The sequence below is a fragment of the Dermacentor albipictus genome, chromosome 4, assembly GCF_038994185.2.
Source record: "Dermacentor albipictus isolate Rhodes 1998 colony chromosome 4, USDA_Dalb.pri_finalv2, whole genome shotgun sequence".
NCBI lineage: Eukaryota > Metazoa > Arthropoda > Arachnida > Ixodida > Ixodidae > Dermacentor > Dermacentor albipictus.
Genome location: NC_091824.1, coordinates 143,976,882 through 144,000,063, shown reverse-complemented (window position 1 = coordinate 144,000,063; position 23,182 = coordinate 143,976,882). Strand labels below are relative to the sequence as shown.

Genomic DNA, 23,182 nt, shown 5'->3' with positions numbered 1-23,182 from the left:
TGCTTCAGCATAGCCGTAAAACGTATATGTGGTCGTAGTAAGAAAGCGTATCCGTTGTCGGCGGCTTTCCTGCGTCTGGACGCCAAGACTGTCCGCCGCAAGGCCTCTGCATGCGTGGCGCCACTCGCTGCAGGGTCTGGAGGCACTGCTGCCGCTGAAGACGTACGAGAGGCGCCGCTTCGTGGCGCCTTTCTCGGCGCGCATGACTCGCCACGAGCTGCAGGGTCTGTGGGAGCACCTCTGGACGCTAGCCATCAGCGCCGCGCACACGGCAGTCGCCCTGCTGCTGGACTACACCCTCTTTCGGCTCGTGGCGTTCGTCAGAGCGCTCGGCAAGATCAACGTCGGCGCCGGACGTAGGCATACGCTTCGCGAGTTCTTAATTCTAATCACTTAATTCGTTACCTATTTCATCTATTTATTTATTTATTTATGTGTTTATTTGCTTGCTCAATACTATTTGCAGCCTTTTGGAAACCAAGGCAGGAGTAGTACAGTTGCGTGAACAAGCACGAAGGTAACACAAATCGTCAGTTCAATGTAAAAAAGTGCACCGAGGAGTACAAGAAAGAATTAACAAGCAAACGTGGCACCGAGTACGCAGAAAGATCGCAGGTGCATACGGCAATTTTTAACTAGCAAGAAAAAAAAATATGAAAACCAGGAAGATGGTATAAAGACCCTTAGAAGAGACGGAAGTGAATACAAATTGCTGCGGAAAACGAGGCACGGCCGATGAAAACGATTCTCGCGACGTCATCTGCATCACAGCACGTTAACCTGTACAGTGACGTCACCACGCACAAATAAAACAGAAACAAGATAAATAGAGCAAAGAAATTTGCTTTGCGTGTACTGGCTGGTGGATATGCAATAAAACGCTTTAGGACTTTTTTTTTCAATGTCCACAACAATCGTCACTTGGTGCTGTTGAACAAGCTACGGCACCTTGGTCGTACAGGAACTTCACTCACTGACCTTTTCATAATGAAAACGTTGAGGCTTCTATTCAATACGAGGCCCACAATAATAATAATAATAATAATAATAATAATAATAATAATAATAATAATAATAATAATAATAATAATAATAATAATAATAATAATAATAATAATAATAATAATAATAATAATAATAATAATAATAATAATAATAATAATAATGTCTTTATTTGTGTCACATGGGGGGTACATGACACTGGAGGCCAGCAGAAAAGGCTGTCATAAATGACAGTTTGACAAAGCCGCAGGCCCCCATGCACTTGACAGCAGTACAGCGGCATTCCTTACATCAGAAAAAAGAAACAAACACAATACACAGCACAGTACATCGTTATAAATGAATTCCATTTTCCGGAAATGCATAGAAACAAACTTATTGTGATCTAAGGTAGAAAGCGATGACAGAACAAATACCTTGAACCAATTAGAACAAAAATTCATGCGAAGTTATAGCCTACTAAGGTAAGAAAAAAGTGAATTCGCTCGAATTCAAATTACAATTCAAGATACAATTTAATTCAGAAATACAAGTCACAAATACAATTCACTCATCAGGTGGAAATTGCGTCCATACATATTAGATGCTGTCCAAACGTTCACAACTACGGTGAAACAAATTCTTTTCGTACGCGCGTGTTCCCCGTTTTCTGCACATGCCGCGACGCGTCGTCGCTTCCGTCAGGGCGTTCTGGAATGTATCCCGCCAGTTGTACAGTCGAGAGGTGCGGCGTTACAGCGAGATCGTGCCTTTCGGCGGCTTTGTGATCGGTGCGTCCGTGTACCGAGTGGCCACCTCCACAGAATCTACGACCACTACAGTTACGATGGCGCCTACCCTAAGTGGAGAGTCCGCAAAGGTAGCACTGCGTTGAAGCGCGCTTTGCACGCGCGCCCTCGAGCGCACTAGGATGGGGTCGCGTTATTTTTGTTACATAAACCGTGGTCGCGTAACCGCAGCACGAAGTCGAGGGCTGGACTCCCAGCCGCGGCTGTCGCATTCCGATGAAGCTGGAAGAAACGAAACTCGTGCGCTTATATTTATGTGCATAAAAACACGCATACGTAGAACCATGTAGGTGGTCAAAGTTAATTTTCAGACATCAGCTACGCCTTTCTGACATACCGCAACCGCTGGCTTTTAAACAACGTCACATACACTCGTTCTACGGTACGAATTGGCGCCTAGGTCCTTCGCTTGAATCCACGTGAACGGCGTCGTTTAAAGTGAATACACACAACGAATCAGAGCGACAGGCCGAGTCCGACATAGCTGAGGCTTAAGGACCTTGCACAGTGCGCTTAAAGTATTTGCACACGAGCTGCCATTGGCGGGGTTCGTGCCACTAAGCCGTGACATGATTCAGTTCGCGAAATGGATATGCGATTTGGTTCATCGTGAGCGGATGTGACTTTAATTGATCGTTTCTCATTGTAGTTCTCTGTGATCAAGTCGCATTGGGTTGCAGTGCCCACACAAATGAAGCTACACGTTCAAGGCCGGGGCCCGTTGGCTGACATGTACCGGCAAGTGGCGGACTCCCTCAGCCCGTCGAGCCTCCTCGAGTCCACATTGCCAGCCACCAACGTACAGAACTGTCTGCTGAGGCCATACCCACCGGACATCGATATGTATCAGTGGATAGGTTCGGCACCGACTTTCGTTTCCTTGCTTCTTTTTTTAGCAATTTCCTTTTTCTAGGAAATCATATAAGGGAGAGGCTTGGCAGCTTTGCGAAGTAAACAAGAAGTACCCACCACGTATGCAGTCTTGCTGTCGAGTACCGTACGAATAGTTTATAACTTATTTGTGCTCATAATTTGAATCATCACAGTTTATACCGAAATATTATATACTCACCAAAAGCAACCAACACGTAACCATTATTTGTGTTACAACTTTTATTTTTTTCAACGATAAAGCTTAAATATTTATTTTATTTATTTATTTACAAATACTGCTATCCCATGAATTGGGACATTGCAGGAGTGGCACAGAAGATTATACATAAACAATATTAGGAAAGTGCATGATGACAAATGTGAGTGCAAAGATTTACAGAGAAAACAGTACAGTATCGTGAAGAAAATACATGATTTGGCAATTCTCGCACAAAATGATCAACAGACATTTCACGTAATGTGCCATCTAAATCGTTCCACAATTCGACTGTGAAAGGAAAAAAAAAATGAAAATTTGAAGCTGTCTAAAAACGGCATAAACGGCACGATGTTAAGCGGGTTGGAACGGCGCGTGACACGTGCTGAAGAACTGGCGAAAGAAAAGGGGGCGTCAACATAAATACGCTTGTTGATAATCTTGTGAAGTAGGATAATGCGATCACATATGCGTTTGTGTTCAAGTGTGTCAAGTGATAACGTGCGGGCGTGAACTGTGGGAGAGAAGTGACGGTCATAACGCTTATATATAAATCTTATTGCTTTTTTCTGCACATTTTCAAGTTTAATGATGTCTTCGGCGAAGTGTGGCGACCAGACCGCCGATTGTAGGGGTTGGAGGACGGGACTTCGGGATGGAAACCCAAAACTTGGGAGGAATTTATTCTACATTATATACAAGAGAGGTGAGCGACAACTAACATTTGTACTGACATTACGGGCCGGCAGCAACTCGGACGCTGCGGCCCGCTGCAAGAGGTTCGAGAGAGGTGAAACAGGGAAACAGGGCATGTCCCAGAAACTCAGGTCTCTCTGGAAGGCTTCTTATAAACCCTTCGAGCACTGCAAGTCACGTCATGTTTGACCAATGGGAGAGTCCACTCCGATGACGCCACTTTCAGCCAATGGTAGGCGCCCGTGTCGTGGTGTCACACCTGGCGGCTTGCTGCGGTCTTGCATCGCAGACTGGCAATGCACTTCGAACAAAGAGAAGGGGAGGGCTGCACCTGCTTCATTGTCGGATGCCCACCTGCTAATCCCGGCGGCGCACGAACTTGTTGGCATGTAAACTCGTTGCCTTAAACTTGTCTGCTCGGCCGCTTCTCTGGAATGCGCTTTCCTGCTTCTGCATTCCTCAATTAGCTGTGCTGCAATCCGATGTGGTCTGGGGAACTCGAAGTAATCGCAGGAACCAGCTCCATATCTAACACGATGCATATTCAAGTACAGGCCTTACTAAAGATTTGTACGCCGTCAGCTTGCAGTTTTTGGTTGCATCTTTTAATGTACGTTTTAAGAACCCGAGTTTCCTGAGTGCCTTGGAGCAAGTTAATTCTACATGCTTAGACCAATTCAAGTTTGAACAGAACGTTACACCTAGGTACTTCAACTCGTTCACGTGCGTTAGTTGATGTGTGTTGTTAGTGTACGAAAAACGGAAAGGATTTTTCTTGTTAGTGAATGTCATCGATACAGTTTTGCTAAAATTTAACCTCATCTGCCATGTGTTGCTCCAATCACAGAAAGAAGAAAACACATTATTTAGAGTGAGCTGGTCGCATGCATTATTTATATTTGAATACAGAACGCAGTCATCTGCGTATAAACGGATTTTAAATAACGTGTTATTAGTTATCTGGACGACGTCATTAATAGAACATATCCTAAGAAGTTAAACGGCCTCGGTCAGATTATTTGAGGGGTACGGTTTATCAGCCCTTTAGAATAAACAAGAAATGCGTAAATGAAAAAAGGAAAGAAAAGAAAACAACAACGCCAATAACTAGTTTTGACGTCTGAGTAGGAACAGACGTGAAATGCAGTTGTGGCAGTTGGAAATTGCACGTGCGGGACACAACAGCGACATTTTCTAGCTCTTGGTGTTGGAAAACGTTTAAGAATCTTACAGAGCACTTAGTGGTATCGTTCGCTTGTCCGCAATTTTAGCTGAGCAGCTATAGGATTTATTAGCTATTCAGTTGTTGAGCGAACACTTCTTCCTTTGGTATAGTATAGACAGATGTCAACATGCCATCTCCCAATAACGCGAAGCCAGCGCACCTTGACTTTGAGTCGTTACGCTTTTATATTTTCTACGTCTAACTGATGGGCTTTGTCTTCAGTGGTCTAATCGGCATGGGACGATGGCTCTTGTGTGCGTTTTTTACATACACCCGTCGAAGGTCTGAAATCACTCGCAAGCTCAAAACATACCCTGGGGACGAATGATTGAATGACTCAATGGAGTCTACTGCGATCGTGACTCTGGGCCTACCTATGCTGTGATGGCTCAAACATAAAAGAAAGCGTGCGCGTGATGCAGGCGTAGTGTACCTCCTGGGGGTCGCCCTGATCGTGGGCCAGACGTACGGGCTGCGGCTGCGTCACGTGGTGGCGTCCGCCTTCCACCCGGACCGGGAGCGCGCCCGGGCCGCCTGGCTGCACGCGCACGTGCTCTCGCTGCGCACCGGTTGGCTGACGGGGGCTCGCAGGGCGCTGCGGCTGCGCTGGGACGCCAGCGATGACAGGGCGCCCGGCCTGGTGGACATGCTGCTCGCGCGGTGCGTTATCGCGGGCTGCGCTTATTGGGCTCCGGATGGAGAGAGCGTAAACTTTTATTTAAAATCAGCAAGATTTGAGTCCGGCCTCTTTTATTGGGTCTGGGCACCCGCCGCGGACGCGGTTCCGAGACCTTGTCTCGAAGGGGCTTCCTCGGCTCGCTGGACGGCCCAGAGTTGTGCTGTCAGGTCAGAGCTGAGCAGTGCGGTCATCCAGCGTGACTGGAGGCTGGCGGTGGAAGAGACGGAGGGGTCGGCACTGCCCGACTTGTTTTTAGGTCCCGACACTCCCATAAAATGTGATTTAGTGTGGCAACCTCGCCACACGATGTGCATCTGTTTGTAGTGTACATGTCTGGATACATGGCGTGCATGAGTCTGGGGTTTCTGTAAGAGTCTGTTTGTAATTGTCTGAAGTGTACTGCTTGCGTCCTGTCTAACATAGCGTGAGGGAATGGGTATATGCGTCTTTGTAATTGGTAGTGTGCCGTGATGTCGTGAAAAGTGGTCATACGATCCTCCCATGCCCAGACGTTTGCAGTACCCCGCGGGGGCTCTTCCTCCGATGCTGCTCGGTGAGTCAGGCCTCGAGCAACGCCGTGAGCCGCTTCGTTGGGGGTGCTCATTCCAGTGTGTGCCGGGATCCAAAAACTTCCGGATGGAAGTTTTTTTTTTTTCGCGCAAATTTTTTTATTGCTGATCCGTAACCGACGGAAAACCTAGATTAACCGGTTGTGTTGAATTCGGTCTCAATTTTGAGTTTCATCATTAGCAGTACGTACATGTTTGGATATTACACAGAAAGAAGTCCCAGTGTTTGAAACTTCAGTGCGACCTCGTGTCATCAGCTGCGTAAGAATGCGCTAAAAAAGCGGCATCGATTCGACTAGAAGCCCTTTCCTCTTCTAAAGAGACAGAGATACAGGCAGATGTAGAGCAGCGAGAAATAACTTTGTGCTTACCGTAACAGCGTAACAGAGAAAGCGACATAGTAACCTAGTGATTAACCTATTTATTTTCCATGTTACCATTGCCATTACCTGAAGGCGCTAAAGGTGGTGGCAGGTTACAAGTATAGAGGTGTTGGGTAACAGCTCATTTGACTGTTATCAGCTAAATATACAAAAAAGAAGAACGAATATGACGGCAACTGCAAACTAAAAGAAAAAACCGTTTCTGCTTTAGACGCTTTAATAGATGCAGTTTGAGGAATTGTGATATAACTTTACGTTGCAGATTTGCAAAGTTGAAGAATTGTGTTTTTCAGGAATACGACTAGTTTTCAACCAATTTCTGAAACAACAACAACAACGACAACGACAACGACAACGACAACGACAACGACAACGACGACAACGACGACAACGACGACGACGACGACGACGACGACGACGACGACGACGACGACGACGACGACAACGACAACGACAAAGACGACGACGACGACAACGACAAAGACGACGACGACGACAACGACAACGACAACGACAAAGACGACGACAACGACAAAGACGACGACAACGACAAAGACGACGACAACGACGACAACGACGACAACGACGACAACGACAACGACGACGACGACAACGACGACGACGACAACGACGACGACGACAAGGACGACAACGACAATGACGACGACGACAACGACGACGACGACAACGGCAACGACGACGAAGACGACAACGACGGCAATGACGACAACAACAAACTTTCATTCTAAATGGGCAGTCTGGTTGCCCTATAAAAGTCCTTACGCGCTTCACATGCCTTTAAACGTTGGATATGGGAGTCGCAGTTGGGTCCCTGTATATGTCTGTTCCTTATGAACGACCGTGGGAAGTGTCTCTCGTCGAAGCTGCTGTTTCTTGCGATGCATGCTGCGTGAATGACGTTCTGCCGGCCGTGTACGTTCGCACTTAGTCCTCTCATTGCCCTGTCTTTATGAGAAACACTTAACGGGTTTTAAGGTGAGTTTTCAGGAGACTGTGACGCACATCGTCATGTGACCTACCTGAAAAAAAAAAAAGTGCACGGCAGCAAGTCCATCCAGACCAGGAAAGCCCAACTTCCGAATCATAACGAATCATAAGACTACTGAACCGATGCAATTACAGCGCAATACCGAGTTTTTGTATATCGTATAACGATAATGGCCCGGGGCCTAAGTAATTCTGACGCTACGGCGATGTGCAGAAACGTAAGCGATCTCTAATTTTGTGAGCTCAGGGGAACACGATTACGACGAAGGAAAGCACGAAGACGACCTCGTTGGTTGAAAAACTTAGTAGACGAACGGAATCGCTAGCAATGCGGCAGGAATGTGCCTCTCGAATGCCTTACCAAATAAGCAGAGTTGGGCACCCCAGCGGTGAAAAATCTGAAGAGGAATTTCTGAGGCCAAAACAGGGAGAATGTGCGGGGCTCTACCCGCAGCTGAGTTTCTACAAGAAACTATACCGTCGGTGTTCTCCACGGGAGATTCTGTAGAGAGTCATTGGACCTTTCAAAACTTACTTTCTTGCGCGCCTGAAATCGAGCTTTGTTCGTCGTGTGAGAACCGCCAAAATAGGTGGTTTTCGCCTTCGTTGACACTACAAAAGTAGTCACGACTCAATAAAGTTAGGGAAAGGTGAAAGATTGAAGTACAGAAAATAAGGATTCGATAATGCCTCAGGACATCCAAATACGACGGCAATTGTTTCGGGCTAAAGTTATGCGAGAGGCTGGAGAGACTCCGCAAAGGTGATGCAGGCTTCAACTTCGAGCTCAGGGAGTAGGGATCCTGATTGGCAAGCAGTTCGCGCAATTTCAGCCAGAGAGCCCCGTAACTCTGGCACCTCCGCATAGCTCCAACTACATAACATAGTACATCTTCAACTAGCCCAAAGAGGAGTAGTCATGAAACGATGAACTTGTGCAAAGTTAAAATGCGTTGGCTGTGCAGTGGTCAATCGCTGGCTTGCAGCTTAAAATAGCAAATTGGTCAAAATTTGGTGAATATAAAGAAAATGGAAAAGAAAGGTAGTCTTCTAGGCACTTTGATATTCCACTCGTGGCTCCGTCGTAGGCGCATTAAGCCCTGGTGTTGATCATTGCCATGTGGTCATAAATAAAATTTAAATCAAAGTTTGAAGTAATCGAGTCACCTCACCCAGTTTTGAGGCTTATTCATTATTTCAAGTGTAAAAAAAAAAAAAATGAAAGAGAGAAGGTGTGCCTCTTTAACGCCGGCTGTCCCGAAATCTCAGGTACTCTACATAGGCAAAAATACGGAAGGAAAAGAAAGCAGGAAGCAAATGCCAACAGGCACCACACACGCGAACTCATGAACTCAGCCGGCACCGGAAGTACGGTCCAATTCCCGAGACAACACAGCCATGACTTGAAAAACGAAAAAAGAAACGAAGAGAGAGAGAGAGAGGAGGAAGAAATCATTGCAACACGGCCTCGACTTGAAAAAAAAAACAGAAAAGAGAAAGATATAGAGAAGAAGAAGATGTAGTACGAGAAGAAACGATATAGAAGGCAAAAGAAGTAGCAGAAAAGATAGAGAGAGAGTTAGAGAGAGAAAGAGTGAAAGTACTAATGAGCAAACAAATCGGGTGACATAACTCATGTGAAATCTATGAGGTTAGCATCCCCTAAAAATAGCGAAGGGCACTGACTGAACCCCTCTGCTTATCAGGTGATGGCCATGGTCCTGGCACTTTGTTCACTGTGAAAAGACGTCGGCCAAGGATGTGCGAACGGTCACGTAGGTCAACCAGCTGATGGGTATATTCAGAGAATTATGTGACAATATGCTCCACTGAAGCGTCGCGGTTTCCGCAGAAACTACGTTCTCGGGACCTTATTTTCATGCGTTCTTCTTTTGGTACGTTTATTTCTTTTATCCTTTTTGTGCTCCTTTGTTCGTCTTAAAGCGTAGTGTACTCTGATTCACACAGTGGTGACGCATGCTCAATAAGTTTTTCTTGCGCTCTGTAGGTAAATATTTAGGTGCTTCCCTACTTTCTCGCGCAGACTCCCTGTGGTCCGGAAAGCGTTAAATCTCGTCGGTATACGTCGAAAGCACTGTCTCTCTTGCGGAACTTCCGGCGCAATGGACGATGAGGAAGCTTTCCGCCAATGTTTGACACCGACATGTAGGGGTAAGTACTTTGCCGGCCTCTTAATTCGCGGACGTCATTATTTTATCACAGTCTGTGCTCTAGCTTTTTTTATTCGACCAACGAATCACGCATGAAGACATGGTTATTGCCAATAAATTCATAAACATTGACATTGCAAAAGGAAATTCTTCGAAGATGGTAACAGTAAATGGGCTCAAAAAGCTTCGGTCGGGCTGTATTCACAAAGCTTTTCTTTCGTATGACAGCTGTTTGCTAATGACCAGTCGCTTTCGCTAATAATAGGTCCAATATCAATATTAGTTGGCACTATCTCTTGTAAACACTTATAGTGGAAGAAGTTTTGTTGTGTGGCCCATATTCACAAAAAAAGCTCTTACCCTAGAATTGTTCGTAAGAGAAAATTTCAGCCAATCATGATGCTGTACATATCATTAGCGAAGGAAATAGCAAAGAACACGAAGGAAAAGGTCGACGATGTTATACACGGTTCTCTCTGGAGCGAAAAATAATTGTTTTATGTAGCAGTCCCGTCGCACTAAATCGTCCCATCTATAATTTGGATTCATTGTAATGCGTGGCAGTTCACATGACAGCAAAAATAATTGCCGCGCGCCCGATAGCACTGCGCGATGACCTCAAGGTTTGAGAAAGCAATTCCAAGGCGTGTTTGACGACGTAATTATAGGTCGGCATACTCGTGCGCTCATGAGTGCACCTTCTTGCTTTCCCTAATCCACTGTCACTCACTGTCGTCAGTGTGAAGGGCATGAGGGGGGCGGATGTGACTGTGAACGAAAGTGAGCGCCACCTAGTGTGAGTGGACGTGAGCACTAACGGGAGTGGGCACACGAAAGGTGGAGTGGACGCGAGCGTGAAGGAGTACCTCTTAGTATGAACATGAGTTAGTGGAAGTGGATTTTAATGCGAACGCGAGCGTGCAGGAGTTAGCGTGATTGGGCGTGAGTACGCGCATAAACGCTATCGAGTACCAGTGAGTGTAAGCGCGCGCAAGTAGGAACGTGAGTGAGCCTTTATGAGTGTCAGGTCACGTGATTATGAACGTGAGTAGGAACCGAGTACGGACGCTAGTGGTCGATGCGTCTGTGTGGGCGGTAGTAGGAGCGCGAGCGAATGCCGATGAGTGTTAAGTCGTCATGCGTGTGAGTGCGACTAAGCGCATATCCTAAATTTATTCGTGAATGAGTATCGACGAGCGTCATTCTGTCGAGTTATGGAGACGTTCTTCGGTTCTCAGAACGCGGAATGCCGTGACGGTTCGAGCACGGTGCGCTATAATAAGGCAGTGTCGTCTGGCGGTGAACAGGTCTCTTCTTGCGACGACGGCTTGGGATGATGGATGCTTGCTTCAACTTAGAGTCATTGTTTGCAAGAGGAACCATGCAGGTGCAACAGAGGGTTTCCGGGATCAAGTTCTTGTTGTCGCGGAGGCAATATTTATCGTGCTTGTTCACGTGCGGAGCTCCTAGGTTCCTTGTCGTTGTTTCCCTTGGCGTGCTCGCGCACTTTTGCGTGTGCATGGTACTTTCTAAGGTTTTTGGATATCATGTTTCCTCCAGAACCATTAGGGATATTGGACGCTTTCATTTGTGTTCCTGCCCTTTAGTCCGCCTCTGCGGAACGAAAGGTCTACACGATGGTGGTAGCAGTCGTCATACTTAAGCTTTATATATCTTTTAGCGAAACCCGGTGATTAATTTTCTGGCTGATGTAGGTGAAAGTATTCTCGTGCAGTTCACATGGCGCAGTGCAGGCGTTCCTTCTGGGCTGCCTCTTCCTCGCGTATTTCTGCGTATAACTCCGAAATATTTTGATAAGAAAAGCATGTATACATACAAAATAAACGAGCAACGAGTGCTTGCTTGCCCTCCGGCTGTATAAAGAAAAAAAGATACGAGAAAAGAAAAGAGAACACGTGTGCAGACGATGATCTGTAAATGGAAGTGCCCAAGCAAAGATACGGCTCGATTTATGGTCATATTTTGTGCTTTAGTGTGTCCTAAGATGTCGTTTTATTTTATGAGAATTGCAATATTTCAGTTGTGCTTCGCACTACACATTTAACTTTTGCGTGCTAAACGCGCCGGTTACTCGCAATTTCCTTGTGGTGGCGATATTGCCGAAGTGACTAGAGTTCTCTCATACTTTTTCCGCATTGACGGCGCACTGGCTCATTTCAATGCGTCATAGTGAGGATAAAATGGTTAGGTCGGGAGCATGGAGGTCAGCGGACAAACGCGTAAGGGAAAGTCCGTTCTGCCATACTGTGATAGTTGTTGCGGAAGCGCTAAGGACTCCCCGTGGCAACAGTGAGAATGCTAATAAAATGAAAAAGAAAGTGAGCACATCGCTGTGCTGGTATTAAATTCAAAAGTGATCTCGTTCGCACGGGAACAAGATGCCGTCAACGCATCATACTTGTTACAATAGGCGTCCTTTAACGCCGTATTAGGTTCGATACAGAACATGATGTTATCGGAGAACACTATACAAACAGAGCAGACCAGGCTTTGTAAGAAGCAGTACAAGAAGTGTGCCGCGGAAAGGTTCGAATGCCGGATCTGGCGGCACTTATAGCCTTCGGCACATGTTCACAAAAAGCTGTTGCGATAGACTTTTTCATGAGAGAAAGATTGAGCTAATCCTGATGTTATACATATGATCATCCAAGGGGGTTGGTCAATGACATTGAACACTTACGAACGAAAAGCTTTGTGAATTCAGGCGCTGAATCTAAGGGTAGCGACTTGACCGGTGTGCGGGCTTGCGTTTCGTCTATGCACGTGGGTTGTCGTTGTTTGGGACGTGGGGTTTGGTTTGTAAACAGATATACTCGTTCTCTGCATATACTGCCGTGCAGAATCAGCGTACATCTGTTAATATTGCAAAACGAATACAAGTTGTGCAATTCGGAACGGATTAATTATAAACGATGGGCAAAAGGAAAGAGGGACAGAAGCGAGAATGTCCTTGTCGTTCTTTGCGTGTGTCCTAGTTACTTTTGCGCATCGTTTATAATGTTAATATTGCACTGAGTGGCAGGCAACACTACGATTAATTAATTCGCAAAAAGGTGGTACTCCGCCACCCACATCGGAGATTTTCGGTAATAAACACACTACTAATACGAACAATAAAGGACAGAGAGTTTGTGAATAAATTCTAATTAGATTCTTACCAAGTTTCTCCCTGCGGACACCTGTAACATGTTGTGGATATGCACAAGGGAGTTCTTGATGTCGCACCGTTAAAGACGCTAATATAATGGCACACAGCGTCACGAAACCAAACGCGAAGTGCAAAAAGCTGACGCAGTTTCGCGCATTTTACTGTCACACTATAGAAGGAAAATAGTGTTTAAGTTCACAACAACCTTATTCGGTTGTCATTGCCTTTAGGTTAGATTATTTCATGGGTAGCATAATGGGTGCGTAATTTTCACAATTTTGTGCTTAACACTACATCATATGTAGTCGCGTTGAATAGTGCAGTTAGCGGTCAATATTAACTCTCTCTTACCGCAGCCACATCTGCGTCCTCCACATGAGCGCGCTGATTGTAGTACATCGTAGTACTGGCTGATTCGGATGGGAAAAAGAAAACCGAATGAAGGGTCAACCTCTCCGCAGAGAGAAACGTTTTTCTGCCCTTTATGAAACCTGTTGTTTCCAACCCAATGACCTGATTGTCAATTTGGTTCCGTGTCTATTTCGGGTTTCCGTGTGTCGCTTCACTATGCCGCCACGTCGCCTGTGCTGTATTCGTTTCTTCCTCTGTTTTTGTTCTTCACAAATTGAAAGTATTTCAGCCTGTCCTTTTTTTCCCTTTTTGCGATCACGTTATTAGTTGCCCTCATTCAACTCCGAAAATTCAGCGAGAAAACGCGTCACGTCAGGCAAGTGGCTTCTATGCGACTTCTCTTCGATAGGTGGGGACCATAACCATGCAGCTGTTCCCATCGTCAGGTGCATTCATGTTGTACTCCTCTTTCTCTTTATAGTTTTTCTTTTTTCTGCCATGCATAGTCGTACGGCACATGTTTTTCTTATTTGCTAAATCACTGGCTGACTGATCGCGGACGGACGGACGGATGGACGGACATACATACATACATACATACATACATACATACATACATACATACATACATACATACATACATACATACATACATACATACATACATACATACATACATACATACATACATACATACATACATACATACATACATACATACATACATACATACATACATACATACATACATACATACATACATACAAAGTGAGGTGAGGAGAGAGGATGTATTTGAAGGAAGGCAGAGAGGTCGGCCAGAGCTAGCGTGCTCTAACCAGCTGCTCTGCACATGGGCAGGAAGAGCGGGGGAAGGTAAAGGGGGAGGGGGGAGGGACATAAAGGCTGGATGACGGATGATGATGGCATTGAAGAGGGATTCACAACCATGAAGGCAAGTTCAGCATTCTCAAGGTTATCAACTTCGTCCAAAACAGTAATTCAGCAGTACGATCCGCCTTCCTTAGCTTGGCTGGAGTCACGAATCCAATTGAAACTTCACCAAAAAGCGCAACGAAGAAGCTTGTGCCTGGGCTTCTCCTCTGTGAGCAGCAAAGATGCTGCCAAGAAAGGTACTTAAAGTATGTAAAGAGCAGCGATAAGTGGCTGCAGCTGGCGATAAACAAGTAATCAAGCAATGAAACAACGAAAAACAAACAAACAACAACAAAAAAAGAACATTTATACAACGTTCGTGCGAAGCCTTTAGAGCCAGGTGCCGAAGCATACATCTAACAATGGGTTTGCACGTTTCTTCTCCTGCTCTTGTTTTGCCGTCCAGTCTTACCCTCACCGTTGATGTAGCTTGTCACTGTCGTGTGAAGCGATCATTAATTGCGGCCCCAGAGGTGAAATCATGCTGTGTTCTTGCGGGAACAAGCCAGGAAGGAACAGCTGTTTTCATTCGTGCCCTCTTCACAGAATGGATATTGCTCGCGCCCTGTGGTTCAGGTCGCTTTCGTGCTGCAGGTGAAACGTGAACGCGGAAGGCGGATGGGGGCCAGCATGAGGCAGATCAGAGAGAAAGCGCTTGCAGCCCTTCGTCATAACGATCTTTATGCTACGGAGAACATTTTGAATGAATTCCGCTAGTCCACTTAGAAAAGTATTTTTTCACCTCACTCTCATGCTGAAATATGGGCTCGTTTGGCCGAGTAGAAGTGAGCCTTGAAGCATTACATTGATACATGCACATTATACTTCTCATGTAACAAATAAACTTGCGACCTTGCAACCAACTAAACCAAGTGAATTTCGCACTCACATCGTCCGAGCATTACAATGTTGTTCCAGATTGAGGAGTAGGATAGGTGGTTGGACATTTTAAGTTTCTTTAGTACTCTCGAAATCGCTGTGCTTCAGATATTGAGGTTATCTCGTGGGAAGAGTGGCATGTTGTAGCATGATGCACCAGAGAGGCCTCTCTCACTTCGTTAAACAAAATCTTTCTCTCTAGCTTTATTTCTTTTTTCATGCGTGTATGACTTCACGCCTATTTAGTGCAGCTACGGGAAAGCCAAATCGATGCAAACAAGCCCTGGACACTTAAGCCCTACAAGCCGGTCGTTAGGTAGCACCGCAACGCTAAATTTATTTTTGTGTATATTGTAATAACCGTTGAATTGTATATAGAGAGACAGCAGATTTTTTTAAAAAAGTAGGTAGATCTGTCAAATTGTGCTTCGGCAGTGCAGAGCTAGCTTATGAATGGTAGAGTGTTTTCTGACGCCTACCGCCATAGAGATGCTTTTCTTTGCCATTGACTGCGTAATTGTCCCGCATTTAATAGTAGCACGCGGAGACAATACATATGCTGGATGAATGGATTATTCCGCAGCCCCGAGACACCGATGCGCCGACGTGCCGGCGTGCCAAATGGCGGACGCCGCGGCCGGTATGTGAATTGCAGAGACGCCAGAAAAGTAGTTTCTTTGAATTTTCACCTAACAGAATTAAGTTTTCTCGTATAGTCAGATTACAAACCGAGAGCTAACGCGTCTGTAGGTTGTGAGAATGTCATAGTTTACGATTCTTCCACGTATTTTAGCTTAAGAAATTCAATTAGTGCAGTACAATTCTTGCGTCACGTGGATGGCCGGTGAATCTTTTTCACTGAAACAACGTCCGGCCGCTGGACGCTCACGCGGGACGCCAGACGTCGACGGCGGATTTTTTCGCGATACGTCTCCTTAACGCTGTTGCGTTAAAATTGGCTTAGTTACTTACCAGCATCTGAAACATAGATGGAGTATGTAAGCCTCAAAAGTTCCTTGAAACAAACAACCAAGGTGGATGAAATCAACGGGATGCAAAGTTCTACAGACATGTTCGCGTCACCGCCTTTACAGAGAAGTTGCCCTTCCCCGTTCGGCCTCCCGCCTTATTTGTGATTTCTACCTTTTTATTTGTGTATTTATTTTCATACATCTGCCATCTCATTCCCCGCTAGGCTAATGAGTCATTCCTTCAACTAAACGATTAATAAATTACTTAACTTATTTATTTATTACACCCCTTCGGAGGCAGTTTATATCATTCACTTTGGAGCCATATCACATCCCTTACTTTACAGCCTCTTAGTGCACCAAATGGGCTCGCTGTCATGCAACTGCTCTCACGCAGCCGTCTACTGCGTGGAGTGTTTCGAGGAGCTCGAGAACGTGTGCACGGTCTGCTTAAACCCGGCTGACTACGGAGACCTGTCCGACGTCAGCGAAGAGAAGTGAGCGCCAACTCCCGCCACATCACATTGTCTTGACTCGGCTATTCGCTTCTTCTGTTTAATACCGCTATTTCGATCTAGATTAAGGTACTGAGTGATACATGCCAAGATGTATCGCGTATGGCGCGCTTCGTCGCAATTTTTATTTATGTGCATAATATCGGCTAGGGCGGAAAAAAGGTTAATGGTGCGGGGACTTGTGGAAGTTGAGGGACATGGGACATTTCTGAAGCTTCAGAGGAAGCTTTAGCTCGGGACCGACTTCGATTTCCCTATTCAAATACAGGCACGACGCAGAAGTGCTTTTGTGAGACAACCGTTTGACTAAGTTGAATGAAATTTGTTGCACTTCACAGAAGAATTTAAGAGCTCGTGACTATAAGAAGCATAGCTTTTATTTAGCGCCTGGCACGTTTTACATAAACTGCCGAAATATTGTAAATTATAAAAAAAGTAGTAGCGCGATGTCTATATAAATCGATGAATCTGCACCAAAAACAGTGTAAACTGCCTTCGTTAGAGCATTTAAAGCGGGCAAATTTGACGCATAAGTAAACAGCTTACATGAATGCGCTCAATGTTTCTGAGGGTTTTGCAAACGTACTGCTTACAAAGTAGTACTATGTTTTAAAGCGGCGTATGTTCAATCAAGTTTGTTCGCTTTTATGTGTATTATTAAGTGCATAATACAGAAGTGTGATTTTATTGCTTAGTTACAGAATGCAAAACTACATAGTTTCGTTTTCTGAACTTTTGCCAATATCGACATTTAAAAAAAATACACGATATAAATAAAGAATCTGCTTGCTACAGCCACTAGATTTTAACCCTTTCTTCTAGATGTAACAAAGATAATCAAATTTAGTGAAGTGGTTGCCGACATAAACGATTTCTCCTTTCGCATATATTTAATAGGAGCCCTTGAGCTAAAGCTTCCTCTTAAAGGCTATATTTCAGGGCCGTTCTAAAGGGGCCTTGCTACTCACCAGGGAAAGGTTGTTCAGCGGCGCCGGTGGAATCGTCCCGATGTGGCGATACTGTGCTCTTCGTAGACTGGAAGCGACGAGAGTGAAGCTATGATGATTGGTTAAATACGTAATGGGTGGCTTACGTTCGCACGATATTGCGAGTACTGCGCAAAAAAGCTAAGGCATTGCATTTTGCAACAACTCTAAGTATCGCAGAGCCACGGGCGATATGTTGCAACCACGGGAACGACCCATCAGATACCGAAAACTTTGGCTTGCGAACGGCCATCTCGCGGAAGCTATGGCAAACATAAAATTGACGTCTTGGCCTCCGAGATCAGCCCACGCGCCGCCCTATCACAGAGGCCATGGGAACGCCATCATCAGGTTGACCAGGCTTGGAAACCACGGCGCGCCCACTTCTGCTAATTTCCTGCTGCTATTGGCTGGCGCCATATGACGTCATGGGAGAGCAAATTGTGCACCTTGCAGCCGCAAAAATCTAATGGAGGGCAACTCTCACTTGGCTCATTTTGCCTGCATTTTTAATTTTCTCTGGCCTTTCACGTGGGCTTGTGTGGGTCAATTCCATTAATTCACACTTCTCTGTGTTCTACGACATGACGAGAATAGATATAGAGTAAATATAGTGACACGAAAACAGCGTTGCCAGGGCCTCACTCACTGTGCATTTTCAAACATTCCTCCACTCGAGTGCTACCTGAGCTTCAAAAATAGGTGGCGTCCGAATCCAAGCCCCTGTGACGGCTCCCACAGGGTCATAGAAACAGATCTCGAAAGAAATGTTTTCACTGGCTCTCTGTGCCGGAACAGATTTGAGAGCCGTAAAAACACGTCATAGATGCCATAGTTGGGACACTATATCTACATCTATATTACTACATCTACATCACTACATCACTGCATCTATATCAGTATACGCTGCTCCTTGACTAAACTAGTAGATGCGCTTCAGTAACTTTCCTCGGTAGTGGTTCTTGATGTAAAACTTCAAAGCCTGGTACTTTCAGCGTCTTTTCGAAAGCCCTATAGAGTGTAGGTACGCTTTCCAAGGACTTCGTCATCCCGCAAGTCTCCCAGAAGCGTTAGAGGACTGCAGTGTCTACATTTCGACGAAGTGGTACGTGGTGGTGTCCTACACCTGGTAGAAGTAAAAACCTGTTTGTAAGTGTAGGATTTAGTCTAGTACATTATTTTGAAGTAAGTTGTTATACGTCCCGACAAAGCGAAGTACAGGGGTCCTTCAGTGATACGATCTTTACAATTTCCGTTGGAGAACGTTCGCTTAGTTTTCGAATCTTAGGAGTGCCAGTATACAGAGCGGGCAGAAGGGCTTTTACTACGAAGTCAAATCTATACGCAGCTTCGTTTAATGTGCCTCTAGTCTTAAAGTGTGGTTAACCTTGAGAAAGCTGTAATTCCCGTCTTCTTCTTGCACGCTTCGCTTGACAACAACTCATCTACTGTCGTGAAATAAATTAGTCTTCTCACCACTAACGCAATAGCTTCTGTTCGAAGACTGCAACGCGTTCACTCCTTGCAAAGAATGTCGTTTCACTCGACTATGAAAAGCCCACTCGCGGAGAGGACAGTCGCTTCAAAAGCGCTCGTGGGCAGCGATCGAATATTGATGTTGCGCCTTACAATACACGAGTGGTAAGCGTATAGTAAGTCGCGCCCTCTGTTATCATTGAAAGTGCTCTTAATCGAAGATTTTATCTTCCGAACGCCCTTTGCACTACCGTGGGGACTTAGCGTTACTTTTTGGAGCTACCACAGCAGCTTTATTGGCAGCACGCGCTCGGGTGATATGATTACCCGAGGCCGGGCTTCAAGAATAAGGCGCGTGAAACTTTAGTTTCTTCCTACGAAGGGCCTTTCTTTTCTTGTGTAAACGGTATCACAATTAGTAGAACACGAACCAAAGAGAAGGTCTGAATACCTAATTATGATTTGGAGTGCATGTGTACCAAAAGAGAGAAGGAATCGAAAGAGAGAGAGAAAGAACTTGTGGCCAGAAGTCTTCAAGACGGCGTTGTTTTAGAGCCCAAAACAAGGCATGTAAGCTAATATGCACTTACTTGTGCTGTTATTATGCGTACCTTTTCTGGAATAACGAATGTCTGATTGCGTACTACGTTTACTCGAAGACAGAGAAAAAGAAGTAATGAAAGAAAGCAGACGACGATCTTCGGTAGGAGAAAGGTCACCGTCGCGACAGAGCGCGCGGAAAGGGTGTGCACAGCGACGGGAAAGAAATACCGTATTTTTCGGCGCGTACCGCCTGTTCCGAACAAAAGAAGAAAGAAGCGTAGCTCAACGCCATTATTACGGCGCTCGTACTCTTTCTCATTCTCTCCTTCTGCTTATACCAGTGTGGTTGCATTGCAATTCATTTCGCTTCCATTATTTCAAGGTTTCCACATTCAATGAATTTAAAGATTCTTTAGATAAGCCATCCAGTTCTCGGCTAATTCCCCTCCCTCCTTGAGCCATTGCCCTCGCGCCATCCTTCATAGCATTCAGGTTAGTAATTTCTTTACATCTGCGAGTGCATTATCTGGGAATGTATTTGTCCCTGCAAGGCATGCCCGGTGTAGATGACGGCCACCCTCTGCAGATTCAAGGGTGAAGCATTTCGTTTTTTTTTGAAATTTGCTTCATAATGTAGATCTCAGTGGGAACGTGCTACAGCTTCTGACGCCATTGTCATTGACTTCATATGAGAGACCGTCGTCGTCTTCTCGACATTATCATCATGGTGGCTGTATAATTAGGTTTCATAACAAAACTTCAGTAGCCTGCCATCACGGCAGGCTACTGCTCCTAGAGCGTGCCCAGGGTCAGAGAATTTTCTACTATTTCAGCGCGGTGAGATGGAACCACGCTCATTCTCGATATGGTCACAGTGGGCTGCACATTTTCGGAAAAGGCGGTACTGTAGACAATGATGCGCGTTTTTCGACACTCCCCTCCATCGACTACGGCCTTTGTGACAACAGTGAGAGAGATAGAGAGAGAACAGAGATACTAAGGAATAATATACAATCATTATAAATCTAGCAGCCAAGCAAAGACAGGGGTAGGGAAGTGAAATGACTTTAATGCGTTTTATTCATGGTTTTCGCGTATGTCTACTACGTTATCAATGGCTGTTCAATTGTAACCTACTTAACCTTTGAAACGAAGATGCGTATAAGGAAGAACTGCCCCCTCAAGGATACTTTGAACTGCAGCGCAGAAATGCCGAGTTAACGGCTAGCGCTTATTGCTGGTCACAAACGAAGAAATACAGCAGGATGGAGATCCTCGTAGAATGTGATGCTATTTAGGTATTACCCAGTGCTGTACTAGTTACTGACACTTGGAGATCTCTTCTTTCGATTCCATCATGCTGCAAAATCAAAGCCACCTTGCATGCGAGAAAGTGCGGCAGTTGAAGCGCCATTACGCCGACGCCCTGCTCTGGAAAGTTGAGAGAGTGGTGGTGATGAACTGGACCCCATTTTAGACCGTGATTATGCTAATGTGACGAGCGAATTATTAAGCCGCCACTATAGAAGGGGGGACGCGCTCGCTCGCGGCCACTTAACGGCGTCCCTATTTTACTTCACTATCTTCGAGTTTTATGAACTTCGGCTTGAGAGTTTTCGTGGCACCTAGCACGCGGTAGCATGTGCTCGAAAAACAAAATGTTCCGGAACTGTTTGTTTGAGATTCTGTCTCCTCTCCCAAAAACTGTTAAAAAAATTTCTTGTTCTGTCTAATAATACGTACACGTACAGTAATACGTACACGCACGGAACGATAATGCATCGCCTCTACCCGACGCTCCACGGCTACCTCTGCCCACTTTGCAACGTACCCGACACTCTGGCACACTTGCTCCTGGAATGCCCGTGGCAGGAAGGCAGCGAAATGCAACCAGAAACGCACGCAAAACGAGCAATAGAAGCAAACGACCTATTCGAAACGTGGGAGGCCAAGCTAACCCTCGGGGACCTGGAAGACCAGCGACAACTCGTCGCCAGGGCCAAGAGGGCAGTCGAAGCCAGAGGGTTCCTGGACTAAGGAGCCCTCCCACCTTAGGGTGATACCCTGCCTCGCTCGGGACACTGTTTCGTTTAATAAACGTTTCTCTCTCTCTCTCTCTCTCTCTGTTCTGTCTGACGTAACGAGTGGCTTCGTGACGCGTCACATTTTAGCCTTCTCGACTTTTCAGGGACTCGAGCGAAGTCGAGTGCGATGAAGGAGACTCGAGCGAATCCGACGAGTTCGAGACGATTCGTGACTTTCTCCGACGGAGGTCTTCCGCCACTGCTCGCATGGCCGAGGGCACTTGGGGTGCGGAAACACCGCGGCCGTTGCAGTTCTTGGACGTCTGAGCAGTTGTTGCAGCTTGCGTATAGGTGCAAAGGAACAAGAACTGTTTCCATTTGTTTTCCTCTAAGATACAGACCTGGTTCGTTTGTGCTTTCCAACGTTGATCAACTCAAGGCTAGTACTCAGTGATACGCAGCATCCAAAATGCGTCTGATTCTCTTCAATGCTATAGTTTACTGTAAATATACCAGTGAAACATTCAGCTCATATTTTTTATCCAGCATTTATGTCAGTTCTGTAGCCGTAATCGTTCTTTTCGTTTTTATGGATGCGTCGCAGGAACCTCGATGCAGTTAGTAGCTGTGTTTGTCTGCTAAATTACTTTATGCATAACCTATCCCTAAGCTTTTTCTTGCGATTACTTGCAAGTACGATGTCAGTGGGGTAAAACGATGATTTACGTTCATCGTGGAATGTCACTGTCTTAAATCAAACCACACAATTAATTCAATACATGCCTGTTATTTGGTAACACATATGAAAAAAAAAGAATGCCGCGAGATAAAATCATAAATCATGTGCGAAATGCGTGAACACCAGCACCGCGGGAGGCTCCGCAGCTTCAGGAAGGGCTTCTGGATTGTAGTCTTCGTCTCTGCGACTGTTTGTTGAAATTTCGTACGAGCCCTTTTCAGTTTCTTCAGTGCGATGGCCTTAGAGCATCGCTGATACCAGTGCGTTGAAGGCAACGGCGAGCTCGCTGTAGACGACTGGATTTCACAAGCCACGTTCTGCGTTGTTATAGTGTTTACAGCAGGTCTAGGCGATGAAACTGTTGTTGATTATCCTGCTATACTAGTGGTGCAGGCTTGGGCATTTTTTCAAAATACTCTCTTACGTTGCCCCGCCGCACAATGCGTTGTGGCTGAATTTACAGATGAGCCGCGCGTACTGTTAGATATGGAGCTGTTTCCTGCGATTACTTCGAGTTCCCCAAACCACTTCGAGTCGCAGCACAGCTAATTGAGGAATGCAGAAGCAGGAAAGCGCATTCCAGAGAAGCGGCCGAGCAAACAAGTTTAAGGCAACAAGTTCACGTGCCAACAAGTTCGTGCGCCGCCGGGATTAGCAGGTGGGCATCCGACAATGGAGCATGAGCAGCCCTCCCCTTCTCCTCGTTCGAAGTGCATTGCCAGTCTGCGAGGCAAGACCGCAGCAAGCCGCCAGGTGTGACACCACGACACGGGCGCCTACCATTGGCTGAAAGTGGCGTCATCGGAGTGGACTCTCCCATTGGTCAAACATGACGTGACTTGCAGTGCTCGAAGGGTTTATAAGAAGCCTTCCAGAGAGACCTGAGCATTCTGGGACATGCTCTGACTCCCTGATTCAACTCTCTCGAACTTCTTGCCGCGGGCCGCAGCGTCCGAGTTGCTGCCGGCCCGTAATGACTGTACGA

At 45.8% G+C, this 23,182-nt stretch overlaps 1 protein-coding gene across 4 annotated transcripts in view; it reads left to right on the top strand.

Moving 5' to 3' along the window:
• LOC139059379 (DC-STAMP domain-containing protein 2) overlaps window positions 1-21,985 on the top strand; it is a 106,393-nt gene extending 84,408 nt beyond the window's left edge. For all 4 annotated transcript variants that reach the window (XM_070537702.1, XM_070537703.1, XM_070537701.1 and 1 more), the window contains 6 exons: window positions 134-356; window positions 2,471-2,647; window positions 5,224-5,461; window positions 9,485-9,612; window positions 16,312-16,411; window positions 21,623-21,985. In XM_070537702.1, the coding sequence (XP_070393803.1) occupies window positions 134-356; window positions 2,471-2,647; window positions 5,224-5,461; window positions 9,485-9,612; window positions 16,312-16,411; window positions 21,623-21,785 (1,029 nt within the window). In that variant the 3' untranslated portion in view covers window positions 21,786-21,985. The remainder of the gene's footprint in view (window positions 1-133; window positions 357-2,470; window positions 2,648-5,223; window positions 5,462-9,484; window positions 9,613-16,311; window positions 16,412-21,622) is intronic.
• The last annotated feature ends 1,197 nt before the right edge of the window (window positions 21,986-23,182 follow it).